This window comes from Suricata suricatta, chromosome 4, assembly GCF_006229205.1.
Source record: "Suricata suricatta isolate VVHF042 chromosome 4, meerkat_22Aug2017_6uvM2_HiC, whole genome shotgun sequence".
NCBI classification, from domain to species: domain Eukaryota; kingdom Metazoa; phylum Chordata; class Mammalia; order Carnivora; family Herpestidae; genus Suricata; species Suricata suricatta.
Genome location: NC_043703.1, coordinates 130,774,894 through 130,791,640, shown reverse-complemented (window position 1 = coordinate 130,791,640; position 16,747 = coordinate 130,774,894). Strand labels below are relative to the sequence as shown.

The 16,747-nt window shown below is 42.9% G+C and overlaps 1 protein-coding gene across 2 annotated transcripts in view; it reads left to right on the top strand.

Moving 5' to 3' along the window:
• Positions 1–5,883: 5,883 nt before the first annotated feature.
• MRPS5 (mitochondrial ribosomal protein S5) overlaps positions 5,884–16,747 on the top strand; it is a 23,032-nt gene continuing 12,168 nt past the window's right edge. Inside the window, exons 1-5 of one of the 2 annotated variants that reach the window (XM_029937847.1) lie at positions 5,884–6,094; positions 9,853–9,933; positions 11,679–11,798; positions 13,680–13,805; positions 15,639–15,872. In XM_029937847.1, the coding sequence (XP_029793707.1) occupies positions 6,037–6,094; positions 9,853–9,933; positions 11,679–11,798; positions 13,680–13,805; positions 15,639–15,872 (619 nt within the window). In that variant the 5' untranslated portion in view covers positions 5,884–6,036. Of the gene's footprint in view, positions 6,095–9,852; positions 9,934–11,660; positions 11,799–13,679; positions 13,806–15,638; positions 15,873–16,747 lie in introns of both variants that reach the window. The other variant, XM_029937846.1, reaches the window with a different exon arrangement.

The window sequence follows — 16,747 nt, the reverse complement described above, 5'->3', positions numbered from 1 at the left end:
CCCCATCAATGTTGTTGCAAATGGCAAGATTTCATTCTTTTATATGGCTGAAAAATACATTATGCGCACACACACACACACACACACACAGAGAGTCTTCTTTATCCATTTATCTATTGATGGGCACTTGGGCTGCTTTCATAGTTTGGCTATTGTAAATAATGCTGCAGTAAATAATGCATGCATTGGATATTTTGGTAAATAGTAGTGTGATTACTGATTATAGGGTAGTTCTATTTTTAATTTTTTAACATTTATTTATTAACTTGAGACAGAGAGCAAGAGAGAGTATGGGGAAAGGTTAGAGAGAGGGAGACAGAATCCCAAGCAGGCTCTGCACTATTAGTGCAGAGCTCGGCTCGGGGCTCAATCCACGAAATATGAGATCATGACCTGAGCCAAAATCAAGAGTTGGACATTTAACTGACTGAGCCACCCAGGCACCTGTTTTTAATTTTTTTAAGGAACTTCAATACTGTTTTTCACAGTGGCTGTGATGTTATTTGGGGTCTGGGAGCAAACGGCCAAGAAAGAATTCTTGAGATGTTTTCAGTGCAAAAAGGTGGTTTTACAAAGCATGGGGACAGGGCTTCTGGGCAGAAAGAGCTGCACTGAGATTGTGAGGATTTTTAGTAATGAACCTTCTCTCTTCTTCAATTCCTAAGGACTCTCCCTTGGAATGCCTTTTAACCCACTGGAGACAATTCGGATTGCAAAATTTAAGAAAGGACTCATCCTACAGTGCCTGGGTGGTTCAGTTGGTTGAGCACCCCACTCTTGGTTTCAGCTCAAATTACTATCTCACAATTCATGAGTTCAAGCCCCACATCAGGCTCTGCGCTGAGAGTGGATCGTGCTTGGGATTCTCTCTTTCCTTCTCTCAATCTCTCTCTCTCTGGAAGAAAAAAGAGAAAGGACTCATCTCCAGTAATACTGCATGGCCTCAGTATGACCTATCAGTTAGATCTCTCCTGAGGAAATAGGGCAAATGGATGGAGGTACCCTATGTACAGGCCTTCATGGCTTTAAATCAAGACTCGGACCTAAAGACCTCTTGTAGAACGTGTCTGGCCACTTAGCCACGCCAATAAACTCCCTCCTGATATATTGGATAATTTTCTAAGTAGGCCTTCTCCTAAACCTGGGTTGCTGGAGGAAACACAGGCTATTCCTAATTAAGGGGATAATAACTCTCTCAACTGTTCCCTCCTCCGAATAGATGTGGGGGCTTCTTCTCATTTGTTTCCTAGGTTAATGGCAATAATTAGAGCCAACTGTGGTTAGTCTATCTTGGGACTCCCAAGGCAGCTGCAGAAATTCCTTTTCTTTTGGGACAGTTCCCTGTCTTCTCCAGCCCAACATGGACTGCATATTTCCACTTTGGTGGAAAAAACAACAACGAAAATATGGTATCTGCTCATCTGTCTGAGCTGATAAGGTTTAGAACCGGGAACCCTCTTTCTCTGCCTTCTGGCAGCACTTTGCTTCTTCCGTCTCCCACTCCTGTTTCTGCACCTCCTTGGGTGTGGCCTGCATAACTGGTTCCTATACCATCCTCCCTGCCTCCCAGACCATTGGCTCCTCCTCCTTCCTTTGCTGGCAAGGAGTGAAGAATACCCCCTCAGACTTAACATTGCCCACTTTAGATATATTTCCCCCCCCCCGGTAAAACAAACAAACAAACAAAACCCCCAAAAACTGACAGTGGAGAACACATTTTAAGTGGACCCAACCGGAACATAATTCAATACTTAAACTAATTGCAACTTTTATTCTACCAAGGATTATTGAAGATTGAATAAGCTCGTGTTATCTCTATTGCAATTTGCTAGCAAAAAGATGACTTTAAATGATGGTTGGGGCACCTGGGTGGTCAGTTAAGTGTCTAACTTTTGATTTTGGCTCAGGTCATGATCCCAGGGTTATGGGACTGAGCCCCGCTTTGGGCTCCGTGCTGAGCATGGAACTTGCCTGGGATTCTCTCCCCCTACTCTTGTGCATGTGCGCTCTCTCTCTTTCAAAAAAACAAATGATGGTTAATTCTATGTCAAAGTTTTCATGGATAATTGTTAACTTTAAAATTTTACTTGGATGATAAATTTGCTCAAGTTCATTGGACACCCTTCCTTAGTTAGAGATTCCTTCGAGAGTTATGCTATCCTTCATGCTCTCCCAACTTGAAAGTACATAATCAGCCATTCCTCATGACCCCAGTGCAGCACTTTCTGCCCATGGGTCCCGTACCCGTGCTTTAATAAAACTACCTTTCTGCACCAAAGATGTCTCAATTCTTTCTTGACCTTTTGCTCAGAACCTCAACATTTCCACATCATTTTGGTTCCCAATGCGCGGACCAAGTCTTCTCATCTGGACTTTGGGCTATGGTGCAAACTGGGTGAATACTTTCTCTTCTCTTTCTTTAATTTCAGGGGCTTCTTAAGGAGTATGGTCCTACTGGAACACTTTCAGGTCAATATCTCAGGCTGCAATCCTCTAGCCTGTGGCTACTCTCTGGGGAGGCAAGTGAGCATGCAAGTGGGAAAGTGGGCAGAAGTGGAGAGAATCTTAAGAAAGCTCCATGCTCACTGTGGAACCCTACAGTAGGCTTGATCTCATGACCGTGGGATCACGACCTGCGCTGAAATCGAGTCAGATGCTCAATCAATCAACTAAGCCACCCAGATGCCCCTGAAATGAATGGATTTTAAAAATACACTAGTATAAGATTAAAGTTCTACTTCAAAAATGCCTGTTAGGGCAGGTGTCAAAGTGACTAGAGATGTCCCTCTAATGAAATCTCTGTTGATCACTGCCCTGCCATAAAGGCCCCCCATAGGAGGGATGCTAGCTTCCCCCCTTCCCCCCTGCTTCTCTACTGTATCCTTGGCTACAAATAGGTGCCAGTGAGTGGGCTGAAATACCATGCCATGCTGTGAAGAACCTGCAATTTTTAAAGCCATGGAAAACATTAGAAAATATTTACATGAGGGGTTTACCCAATTTGGGAATTTAAGTATTTAGTAGAGGACAGTGATGATAAACAGTAAAGCTAGAAATCCATCATGGTCTGAGTGACATTCCAACACATGAAGTCCTTTATAGCCAACTTCCCTAGGAAACAGTCCCCAGTTGGGCTTTAATTCAACTGGGTACTGGTTTCAGTGGGCTCCAAGCAGAGGTCTCACAGCCAGAAGCCGCTAGACCAGAGATGCGAAGGGGATCACATTACACCAATGAGGAGGAAACCTCATACAGGAGTCTTAAGATTGGCAGCTAGTGACTGTCCCATGCCCAAGACAGACAACTTTGTGTAAGGACAGGAATAAGGAAAGGTCCGTTGGCTCCAGACCTCCATCACTCTAAAACCTCATCACACAGACTCAAAGATGACCAGACAACTTTAAGGAACTAAGGCTGACTTTATGAAACATGGTGCCATAGAGTCCCCTTGGAAATGTTGGCCTGACACCTTGCTCACAGAGTGCCCAGCAGCCTTAACAGGTGAGTAAACAAAGTCACTTCCTGGCAGGTGCAGGAACCTCAGCATATTCTAGGTCTTCATGAAGAGAAATTCGCCCAAATCTACAGGTATTGCAGGCATATCTGATGGCAAGTACTTGGATTGGCTTCTGGCCTACAGAGGCTACTAAAACTAGATTCATTATGAAAAGTTCCAGGAAAGCAGATTTTAAAAGATCTGAATGGCCAATTGCTATTCTTACTGAGCTTATGTAAGTAATCCGGCTAAATTTGTTAAAATTGGTCTTGTTTTTCATATGAATTAGTCTTGATTTGGCTACCTCTGGAAATAAGGGTGATTCTAGAGAAAAACATCATGTTCCAATAACACATCTTTGTGGATGCTAAATTCTAGTTGGTTTTTGAATGTTTGTTGTTTGCCTAAGCTAGACAGCTTAAGGTAAACTTCACAGAAAATGCCATCATAGCTCATATGTCAACAGTCTTCTTGCTTGTTATTCTGTGGGGATAATAACAGGACCCCATGGGCATATGATTATTTAAACAGAAAATGGGAAGGATTCCTTAACAATTGTATAACTCAGCTATCACCTTTACCAATTCCATGTGGCTGAGATGACAAAATTGTTCCTTAAAAGTCAGAGTGTACCCCACTCCATGGGATTAACTATGTGCTTGTAGAGATAATGGGTAACCCCAATTTCCTTATGTTATTAGATTTGATGATGCACTTGGGGCCCTATGAATCTATTCTAAATCTTTTCCAGTGTCTTGTCTATTTCTAGACAAGTCTTGCCCCCCTTGTCAGTGATTCCTTGTAATGAAGATGTTGTTAAGGCTCCACCTGAAAGAGGGCTTCTTGATGGTTTTATCCCTAGCCATGTTTGTCCTTGGAGCTACCTCTATTGATGTGAGATTGCAAATAGAGGCATACAACAGCGCTCCTGGTGGAAGGAGCCTCAAAGCTTACTACTGGATGGTCCCTGATGGTAATGACTTCACATCAGGTCCAAAGTGTTTTAGAAACTAAAGGCCACCGATGGATGATGTTTGGGGGCCGAGGGGGATGACTACTAAATACCAGGCTATGCTTTTAGACACACCGGAATTGGTCCTTAAGACCCATCAGACTGTAACCCCAGCTACCCTTATGCCTGGACCTGACCATCACACTTCCATAGAGTATTGCTATTCAGAGGTTATTGAGATCTTGTTTATTCTAGCTGATCAGACTTAAAACATTCTTCTACTGATAATGCAGATGATGGTTTACTGATGGCAGAAGTTTCATGAAAAGAGGGATATAAAAAGCTGGGTACACTATTGTCAGTCTGACTCAGACTGTTGAGGCCAAAGCACTCCCAGCAAATACATCTGCTCACTCCTGCTTTACAATTGGGAAAGGGCCTCAAACGCATGGGGCAATCTGGAGAGAGAGGGGTTTATTATTAAGTCATAACTCTCCTATTAAATATGGACCTGAAATAATAGCTGTCTTAGAGGCTGTGCATGAACCAAAAGAGGTGGCTGTAATTTATCTCGGGGGCATCAAAAGGATCTATAGAATCTAAAGGAAATGACGGACCATGCAGCCAAGCAAGCTGCACAAAGCCTATAAATAGAGTCTCACACCAGTCCTAACACCAATAAACGATATATCCCCCATATATTCAGATCAAGGAATTCACATAGCCCAGGAACGAGGATATTTAAAAAAATGCACAGGACTTGATTGTTAACAATGAAGGATAAAGAATAGATGAAGCAACTGTGTCAATCTTAAGTTTTGGAATCTAACTTGTCACTACTTTTGTTTTTCTGTGTTTGAAAAATTTTATACTAAATTTGAAAATCGGAGGTCGGCCTGAGCAGGAATACTAGCTTCTTAAAAGAAGTCCGTGTCCTTTCTCCGTCTACATACTTGGATAACGCAGGCAGACCCAGACGGTACGGAGCCACGAGCGGGGCTAGTGAGAAACCGTAGCTTAGGTCTAGGTTATGAAAGACCAAACATTAGAATCATAAGAATACATAAATGCGTGTGAAATCCAAGGTAACTGACGTGCTTATATAAATCTAATAAACTTCAAAGTTTTACCGAAGTTGGGTATGAACAACTTTATACTCGTCTGTCTTTATTTACCTATTAGTTATAAACCTCCTCGAGACATCAGCCCTCGGACCTTAGACCCTTTTCGTGCTCATCTGTGCCTCGCACTTCTTGCTGCAAACTTTCGGTGGCTTCAACTCACTGCGCCACAGCGACCACTGCTTTCTCAGTCTACACACTGCTAGCCACTTGCGCCCTTTCCGGCAGCCAGCCCAAGCCCCGCCCCTGGGTCCTAACGCGAGGTCCCCAACGGGGCTGTCCGCGGCTGCGCCGGACTCATTATATCCTGTTGCAGGTGCAGACCATCTCCCACCCAGCTGTGCACTGCGGTGCGGCCCTCTGGCCTCGGGAATTCAGCCGCAGGCCGTGGCCAGCCGTTTGGCGAGAAACAGTCGCGGCAGGCGGTGGAGAAAGCGGCCTGGACAGAGGCTCGCTCACGGCTCACCATGGCGGCGGCGGTGCGCGCTGCAGGTTGCCTCCCTGCGCTGTGTGGCTTGCCGGCGGGTAAGAGCCGGGACGCCGGGACTGGGGCTCTGAGCGGGGGCGGAAGCAGGGGCTCGCCTGCGGCCTGCAGGTGCACGGGCCGAAAGAAGTGAGAGGACGCGGCCCCTGAACCCATCATGCCGGGCTCCGATCCTTCCCGGAGCGGCTGTGTGACCTTGCACGCATCCTCGCGGCCTCTCTGGGTCGCAGGGCTTCTGTCTGTAAAGTGAAGGTAGACTGGACACTGTCCAAGTTTCCTTCCAGGTCACCAGACTCCTCGTGCGTGCTTGGGTAAGAGGATGGGGAACTGGGGAGCAAGCATCGCCTTCCCGGCGGGCATGACCCACAGGTTCATTTGGCGAAGTCGATGTGGGGTTCGAAGCAGATGGAGGAAGTCTTCCAGCTAGGGTCGGATAGGATTAATGTCAGTCATTTTAGATTCCGGGCAGATCGCTGTCATTGTTGAAAAGAAGGATGTTTTGAATGTCCGTAGTTTGCTTATTGTCCTCGCCCACCCTTGTTTGTTGCAGCCTGAGGAGGGGCGGTCTGCTCTATCCTTTAGCATAAGCTGGACCACTGGTGCTTCAAGATCTACTTGGCCTTTTTTCATCCTTCTGTTTTATTGTAAATCCACAACCCAGCATTCGTAATTCCAAAATCTAAAGACCTTTGAAAACTGAAAACCTGAAATGATTTGGCAGAAAATCTGACCTGAACATTCTTTACCTTTATTCATGGTGTGATCACATCGTTTTTCAAGGCTCCATTCAAATAGCACCTGTAGCTTTTGTAGGTTTTCTTCATGAATTCTTACCGTGTTCCAGGGACTATCTTAAACTGTTTTTCCTCACTTCATTTATACATTGCCTTTGTGAGATAGATGCTTTTGTTATTCCCATTTTACAGACAAAGAATTGAGACACAAAGGTTGAGAAACATGTTCAAGGTTACACTGGGAGGAGGTTAGGTTTTGGCACCCACACCATCTGGCTCCAGAGCCTCTTTGTTTTGTCTTGTTATGTGTTTCTGGTGCATTAGGAACTTTTTTTTTTGGTAGCAGCTTTTTTGAGATGTAATTTACACACCATACAATTCATCCACTTAAGGTGTACAATTCAATGGTTTTTAGTATATCCACAACTCTATACAACCATCACCATAATACATTTTTAGAACATTATCAGCACCCCAAAAATATACCCTTGTGCTGCCATCCCCTGACTTGCTAATTGCCCCTAGCTCTAGGCAACTACTAATCTTTCTATCTCTATATATAGTTTGCATGTTCTGGATATTTCATATAGATGGAATCATACTATATGGTCGTTTGTGATTGCCTTGTTTCACTTAGCATAAGGTTTTCAAGATTCATTCACATTATAGCATGTGGCAGTACTTTATTCCTTTTCATAGGTGAATTTCTGTTGCATGTATATACTACGTTTCGTTTATCCATTTATCAGTAGATCAATATTTGTGTTGTTTCCACCTTTTGGCTATTATGCCTGATGTTGCTATAAATATTTGTGTGCACTATTTTCATTTCTGTTGTGTATAGACCTGGAAATGGAATTGCTGGATCAAATGGTAACTGCATGTTTAACTTTAAGGAATGGCTAGGCTGTTTTCTAAAGGAGCTGCACAGTTTTACATTCCCACCAGCAGTGCATGAGGGTCCTTCCTTCTCTACATTCTTGTCAACATTTGTTATTATTTGCTATTATTATTATAGTTATTCTAGTGGGGATGAAGTGGTATCAGTTTGTGGTTTTGATTTGCATTTTCCTGATGGCTTATAAACATCTTTTTTATGTGTGTTTATTTGGCCATTTATGAATCTTCTTTGGAGAGATACCCATTCAAATCTTTACCCATTTCTAAGCTGAGTTGCCTTTTTATTAAGTGTATTGTAAGAGTTCTTTGTGTACTCTAGATACAAGTTCCTTGTCAGATATATGATTTGCAAAACTTTTCTCCCAATTTGTGGGTTGTCTTTTCACTCTCTGAATATAGTGTCCCTTGAAACACAAGTTTTAAATTTTGGTAGTCTGTTTTATCTATTTACTTTTTGTTGCTTATGCTTTAGTATATCTAAGAGACCATTGCCAAATTCAAGGTCATGATGATTTACCCTTATCTTTTTTTTCTAAAACTTTTGGTAGTTTTTTCTTTTACGTTTAGGTCTTTGATCCATTTTGAGCTGACTTTTATATATGGTGCGAAGTGGCCTCTAACTTCATTCTTTTGGGGTGCCTGGGTGGCTCAGTTGGTTAAGCGTCTGGCTTCAGCTCAGGTCATGATCTCACAGTTTGTGCGTTCGAACCCCGCTTCCGGCTCTGTGCTGACAGCCAACTCAGAGCCTGGAGCCTGCTTCAGATTCTGTCTCCCTCTCTCTCTGACCCTCCCCTGCTCGTGTTGTTTATCTGTCTCTCAAAAATAAATAAAAATAAATAAATACATTAACTTCATTCTTGCGAGGATATTCATTTATCCTAGCACCATTTCTTGAAAAGATTATTATTTCCCGACTGATTTGTCTTGGTACCCTTTTCAGAAATCAGTTACTAGTAAATGCTGTCAGAACCTATTTGGAAGCACTGTACTACATGAAGTGGCACATAGTATGGTTACAGCCTGATGCTGTGGGGGTTTCAGAGTCTCGAGAGACTGGAGCAGAGTGCTGGGGGCCACTGTGGGAACCAGGAGCCTTCACCAAGAGTCATGTTTCAGGAGAATGTGTCAGAGACAAGGGATTGAAGAGCACAATGTGTTCAAGAAGGTCTACAAGTTGGGGGTGCCTTGGTGACTCGGTTGAGAGTCCAACTCTTGATTTCAGCTCAGGTTATGATCCCGGGGTCATGGGATTGAGAGCCCTGCTTTGGGCTCTGTGCTTAGTGTGGAGCCACCTTAACATTCTCTTTCCCTCTCCCTCTTCCTCTCTCTCTCCCCACCCTCTCCTTCTCCCCCTCTGCCTCTTTCCCTGGCTCGCACTCTCAACCCCTGTCTTAAAAAAAGGCGGGGGGCGCCTGGGTGGCTCAGTCGGTTGAGCATCAACTTCAGCTCAGGTTTGATCTTAACCGTTTTTGAGTTTGAGCCCCACATTGGGCTCTGTGCTGATAGCTCAGAGCCTGGAGCCCATTTCAGATTCTGTGTCTCCCTCTCTCTGACCCTCTCCCAGTCATGCTCTGTGTGTGTGTGTCTCTCTCTCAAATATGAATAAACATTAAAAAAAAAAAAGAATGACTACAAGTCTGGTGTAGTCAGAGAGGGTGGGGGAGAGTGGTGGCAGATGAGGCTGATAACGGAAGGCTGGGGCCTCGTGCCCATCATGTAGGCTATATGGAGTTTTGAATTTGTTATACAGGCAGTAAGGAGCCAAAGAATGATAAATCAGAACTGGCAGGTGACCAGACTTGTTATTTTAGAAGGGCCTGCCTGATAGCAGATGGGGAATTAGAGGGGTTAGCAGCAAGATCTACTAAGGGACTATTGTCCCTTAGTAGGGATGGCAGCTGAATAAAGAGGCAATGACACCATGGGGGAGGGGCAGCTGATAGATTTTTGCATAGAATTAATAGGACTTGGGAACTGGTTAGATGTGAGCATGAAGAGAAGGTGATGTTAACCTACTTCACGTGGTCATATGGGACCTGGAAATTAATTCATTTACTTTTCTCTTGGTTCTTTTATTCTACAGATGTTCATATTCTTTGGGTGTTAAAAATGTTCCTTTTAATGCAGGAGGTATCTTAAAAGAATTTTTTTTTTTAAACTTACAGGTCACATATGGTCCAGGCAGCTTTACCTAAGCACCTTTCCAACAGCTTCCGTTTTGGCATTGAAGACTGTTCTCAGCAGTGGTGAGATTCATTTGTCCAACTACTGTTTCTTACAAAATCTAATGCTAGAAAACTTTATCTAAATGTAAATGAATAGAGCACATTCTTTATAAGGGAAGTACATAAAGTCTAGAGTATTTTTCAGTTTTTTTATGATTACAGTCATTATAGTTCAAGGCTTTAAAAATAATAGCTACAAGTTTTTGAGCAATTCCTCTGTGTCAGGCATATAGCATGTTATATTGGTTCATCCTCACCAGTTTTTATGAGAGGGTTGTCCTTCCCATTTTGCAGATGATGGAGTGAGTCTGTGAGAGGCTGAGGGACTTGCTCAGGATTGCATAGGCAGTAAACGGCAGGACTGGGCTCTGAGCAGTCTGGGTACTGTGACGCTTCCTAGTAATGCAGGCCTTTGCAGAGCCTTTGCTCCTACACTGACATAGCGCAGGGCCCTCTCTTTAGTCACTCTCCAGACGGGAAGGCAGCCTTGCTCAGGCCTTGTTGTGCCTATGGTCAGTGAAACCCTGCCTTTTCCTATGGTTGGGGCAGACTTGAAATCTCATCGTGTCCTTGACCTTTTGGAACTCCGTGCTGAGCCTTGCTTTAGTCTTCCTCCCTTTCATATTGTTAACCTCACCCGTCAGAGTCCCTTCATACCTTTCCTGAGGGGCTCAGAAGAGCGTGGTGAGCTGAGCCCTCCCTTTATTTGTTCACTGACTAGTTTGGTGACTCATTCATTCGAAACTACTGACTCTGCCCTCCATTGTGAGCCAGGTAGTGTCCCCATCCTGAGCTGATGTGGGGCCTGCGGGAGGCTTCTGTGAGGAAGGCCGGAGACTGGCTTAACTTCTCAAAGACTTGAAAATAGCTGATGTCACTCTTTGGCTTTCTGTTCAAGCCTGTTGCCCTTAAATAAACTTTATTCTCTCGAGGGCTGTTGCAATCCCCCTCCTCACTTTTCTCATAGTGACTAAATTCGCCATTGAAATGCAAAGCTGGAGTGTGTACGCGTTTTGTAATCAATGTTCCCATTTCCTTGAGTCCACTAGTTCCTGTCACCCCTGCCATTTCCCTCACTGGACACCACCATCCATGGGATTGGTCAAATGACTGCCTATACAACTTGTATGTTCATAAAAATTTTATGTGATACATGCATATAGTTAGAACAATTCCAGGAAACGCAAAAAAGCAAATCTCTTATGCTAACCCCAAGCACATCAGTTTTCTTCCCCAGAGGTAACCGCTGTTATCAGTTTCCTTTATGTGCTTCTGAAATTAGTCTATAAAGTATATTCATATCCCTTCCTTGTTTTTTCAACATGAAGGGCAGGATGCTCTACTGTTCTGCACCTTGCTCTTCTCACCAGATCATTTATAGGGCTTTCCACATGGGTACATTGCCCTGCTCATACACCAGAGGTTGCAATTTGCCAAGACTAGACTTGATGGAGGACTCCTGAGGGCATTGTAGCAGCCCTGGTAAGGACAGATCTGCTTCATTCTTTAGATGGCTACATCTGTTGTGTGGGCAGACTGTAACTTCTGTAACGTGGATGGGCATTTAAGTTAGCAGAATAAAGTTTTGATTTGTTTTTTAAAGAAAGACTGTCCTCAAAATATGATTCCTAAAAGTTTGGGATTTTAGTGGCTTATTTTTATTAGTAATGGTTAATTCTTTGGTGCTGGCAGTATTTTTCTACAGGCATGGAACATCTAAGTCAAAGTTTTATTCCATCAACCTACAGGCCCTTTGTCATCTCCAGGAACCAGAGGCAGCCATCATTACACCAGCTTGACCCGTGCGCTACAGAGACAGTGCTGTATTTCTTCTCCCAGTAACTTGATGGGTCAACAGTATAGATCCTACAGTTTCTTCACAAAATGTACGTAGACTGGCTACAAACTTCCCATTTTGCGAAACAGGAAAATAGAAGGTGCTTTTGTGTCTTAATTTTCTTCTTTTTCTTCTTTCTTTAGCGAATGAACACTTTAGAGATTAGTATATGATGTGTTATTAAAATAAGAATACTCTGTAGTTAGATAATGGGATTATCTCACGTATTACCGGCTGTATTTGTACTGTTGTTTGGGGAGCACTAGTTTACTTTTCCCTTGGTTGGGTACCTGAGACCTGAGGAATATTGAATTCTGGCCCAGATATGTAAAATCCACTATTACATCCAATTTGATACATGGAGCTATTTTGGTCTTAATCATAATAAGTAAACTGCTTACTAATTTGGCTCAAAAGGATTTAAAAGATAGATCCCCTCCATGGCAGATTTACAAATACGATGTTAAATACTCTTAGGAAATCTTCATTAGTTTGGATAAATTTTAGTTCTTGGTCTTTTGGGGTTTCTTTTTTTCAGAGAAGACTTACAAAATCAAAGACTATTTCCTACTGAAGCAGCACAAGCTAGCTAGCTCAATGCTCGTTTCAACTGAGTTATTCCTCCTAAAGTTAATCTTACTGTGACTTGAGAACAAGAAACTAATAAGAGCTCAGAGTCCTGTAACTGGGGAAGAACGGAGGCTAATGCAGAGTCAGAGACAGGTGTGAAACAGCAGTGCAGGGACAGGGGTGTCAGAGGGCAAGGGGCACCTCTACAACAAGAAGAGTTAGAGAAAAGGACTTCAAGGGCAGGAAAAAGACTATGGACAGTTCCTGGGCTCTGATGGTTTGGGATACTGAAGAGATATAAAGCATTTAAAAATATAAATCCAGAACATGTTTCTCTTTCCATGTAATCTACCCAGAAGATCAAGGGAAGACCTTTCAGGATGTAAGGAGTTAGAACTTTTAAACCCTAAGGGTGAGACAATGAAGATGCTTATTCATTTTCCAGAAAATGTTTAGTATTTCAGGCACATAGATAGATGTATCTTGGAGTTTTGATTACTACAATATTTGTGTGACTGTGATTCCTTATTAAAGAAATTGGTAATGGGACAGAATCTATGACTGTAAAATCAATTGGTGATACGAAAGGCTGGAAGTACTTGGGAAAGTTAGCTACATCAATAGAATTCAGTAGTGTTGAAAGTGTGAATATTCCACAAGTACAAAGGGGAAAATCCTGATTGAAATGTGTGCTAGAAAGAGATTTGGGGATCCTAGAAATTCACAAATGGAAATACATCAGCAGTGTAGGGGTCTGTACATAAAGTGAAAGACAAGAAGGACTTAAGAATACATGTTCTCCAATCAAGTATTAACTGTCAGGCCCCTACATGCTCATTCCTTCCTATGCATTGATTAGATTTTAATTAGAGTTGAGGGTGAATGTGTGCATCTTATTTTGAGGGATTCACAGACATATTTAGGGCATTCACAGAAGAATAGAAACAGTCCCCAGTATTAAGAATCATGGTTTCAGATTGCAATGTTGGTTATTGTTTGGGGTAAGAAACCTGTATTTAAGAAGGATCGGTATAATCTCAGTGGTTACAGTGGTGGCAAGAGGTCAGGGAAGAGACCTGCAACATAGTTGCTAAGATGCCAGGAAATGAACTACGGGCCAGTGGGATTTAAATGTTGTCTGTCTTTTGTGGAGGGAGGCCATGTGCTTTGAAAACAGTAGAATCATCCCTTGGGTTGTCTAAAAGTAAGCATGCGTTTGACATGTACAAAGAATGATCTCATTTTACTTGATCACCCCAGTGATACAAGTGAGCTGGCCTCTTCGGGTCTTTTCTGCTCAGCAGGGGACCATAGATCATTGCTTGATAATTAAGAAACCAAGAAACCTGTGTCATTACAGTGACAGCAGATGAGCTATGGAAAGGCGCCTTGGCAGAGACTGGCGCAGGAGCCAGAAAAGGAAGAGGCAAAAGAACTAAGAAAAAGAGAAGAAAGGATTTGAACAGGGGTCAGATCATCGGTGAAGGTAAGCTTATTTATAAAAAGTCCAATGTGCTTTTTTAAGGTTTCCCTCCCAGTTTTACAGAGATTTTTATACATTTCTCATGAAGGTCATTAGGTCTGCAGTTTTAGAGTTAAACCACATAGCTCAATTAATGCCCCATGATTCTGGGGGAAGAAAATCCCATAGAAAGGAATTCATTTGGTTATTCATTCAACAAGCCTAAGTACCCTCCTGTCACATCTTCTGTGACAGTCAGTGCCCTCAAGGATCTTATGATTCGGTGAGAGTTGACAAACCTCTGCAGAGGGCCAGATAGTCAATATTTCTGGCTTTGTGAGCCACGTAGACTCTGTTACAACTCTTCAGCTCTGCTAAGAGGGCACAGAAGCAGTCCTGGACAATACATAATCTCACCAGGAGAGCTGAGTTCCAGTGAAACTTTACAAAAACAAGTGGTGGACAGGATTGGGTCCCTGGGCCTTAGTCTGCCAACCCCTGGAACACGTGATTGTTTATACTTGCACTTTTTGAAGAGTAAAAATTGTACAGTGTACTTTGATTGACATTTTGTGCTATGGTCATTGGCAGATGATCCTTGGTAGTAATAGCCTTCAGGCATAATGAAAACACCTTTCACTGCACTTACGTGTCTACTTGAATCTTTTTCTCTGATGACTCACCTTGTATCTTATTTAATTTTTTAACTTTTTAAAAAGGTACAGCAGTCATACATGTATACGTTCTCAGTAAAAAATTCAAAGATTGTAGAGAAGTATAAAGTCCCTTGATGCTTTTTCAATCCCCCCCATCTCAGTTGCTGCTCCCAAGGAAGGCACTGATCTGATTTTGATGGGTTTCCTTCTGATCTTTTTTATTTTTTATTAAAAAAATTTTTTTTTAACATTTATTTATTTTTGAGAGACAGAGTACGAGCAGGGGAGGGGCAGAGAGAGAGAGGGAGACACAGAATCTGAAGCAGGTTCCAGGCTCTGAGCTGTCAGCACAGAGCCTGACGCGGTGCTTGAATCCACGAACCATGAGATCATGACCTGAGCTGAAGTCAGATGCTTAACTGACTGAGAAGACGCCCCTTCTTCTGACCCTTTTTAATGTTTTTATATACATCAGTACCCTAAAAGAAATAAATATTTTCTTTTTAAAAAAGTAAATTATATCATATGATACACACTATCAGAAATTTACTTTTTTTACTCAATACTAGGTCTTAGAAATTGTTCCACATCAAAATCTGTATAGCAACCTCATTCTTTGAATTTAGTGTAGAATGTTTCATGGGTTGAAGGTACCGTAGTCATTTAATCAGTCCAGTATCACTATACATCTGATTGTTTCCACTCTTTGCCTTTACAAGTAACACTTCCATGGACCTCCTTGTCCAAGCACACTTATGCCTCGTAACGGTATGGGGGTGTTTCTGTAGGTAACATGAAGTGGGATTACTAGTTATTATGGTAAGTACACGTAAAATTTTAACAGTGCCAAGTGATTATTAGTTTAAACTCCCTCCAGCAGCATCATTGTATGCCCATTGCCTGCCATTTTAGCATTTAACAAATGAATGATTTTTTTTAACATTTTAAATTTTATTTTTGAGAGAGACAGAGACAGAGTGTGAGTTGGGGAGGGGCAGAGAGTGAAGGAGACTCAGGATCTGAAGCAGGCTCCAGGCTCGAAGCTTTCAGCACAGAGCCTGACACCGGGTTCAGATCCACAAACTATGAGATCATGACCTGAGCTGAAGCCAGATGCTTAACTGACTGAGCCACCCAGGTGCCCCAAGAAATGAATGATTTTTAAAAATTCTTATTTTAATGTATGTTTTCAAACCTCCAGGGCGTCATGGCTTCCTATGGCCTGGTCTGAATGTCCCTCTCATGAGAGATGGAGCTGTGCAGAGCATTGCCCAAAGAAGCAAGGAAGAGCAGGAGAAGGTGGAGGCTGATATGGTCCAGCAGAGGGAAGAGTGGGACCGGAAGAGGAAGATGAAGGTTAAACGGGAGCGAGGATGGAGTGGAAATACGTGGGGAGGCGTCAGTCTTGGCCCCCCGGACCCTGGTCCCAATGGAGGTAGCTGAGTCCTGGTGTTGCTTACCTTTGTGACAGAGAGAGTACTCGGAGTTGTAGAATTCCTTAAGAGGATTTTATTTACTTGTCTGTTTAGATTGCCTTTTTCCAAGAAAAAGGATTTGAGCATTATTGAAATAACTTCACGTTATTATTCAGTTGTATTTTATGGAATGCTAGAGGCCTATACCCAAGAAGTAGTCCGCACACAGATGCAAAGCACTGGCTTCTGGCATCTTTATTGTGTGCTTCCTCAGAGCCTTGAATGTGGTGGTATGAAAGCCACTTGTGGGGTGCAGTTCCCCAAACACGGGTGCTCATGGGGTACCAATGGAGCAGCATGGCGTGGGCATTCAGAAGATGAACCAGATAGTTGTCATTCAGCCTCATAAAAGCATACATGAAATAAAAATTGGTAATACTTGTCAGGCCTACTTAGAAAACAAAGTCCTGCCCCCACCACCCCATCCCGAATATGTGAAGAAGTAAAACTCATCTGAAAAATTGACTATTGTCAATGAGTAGGAGATGAAGAAATAGACAAGGGTTTGGCTACTCTGGTGAATTTGGCTTAAAGAGGAGGGAAGTTGAGATGGAGAAATTCAGGTAAACATGCTTAGAATGGAGCAAAAATGCTTCAGTTGAGAGGATGAAGGTATGGGAGGGAGAGAAAAAAAACCCATAAACTAAAACCCTAACGAGGGCCCAGCCCCAGAGTGTATAATGGGTTAACTGGTGACTGGATTCAGGTGGAGCCTGTGTTGTTGGTAGTGGGAATGTGAATGTGCTGGGGTGTGGTGTGTGAGTGGCAGCTGTCTGGTGGCCTCAGTTAGTCTGTGAAGAGGAGGTGGGGTCATCTGCTAAAAGTAGAGTGGGGC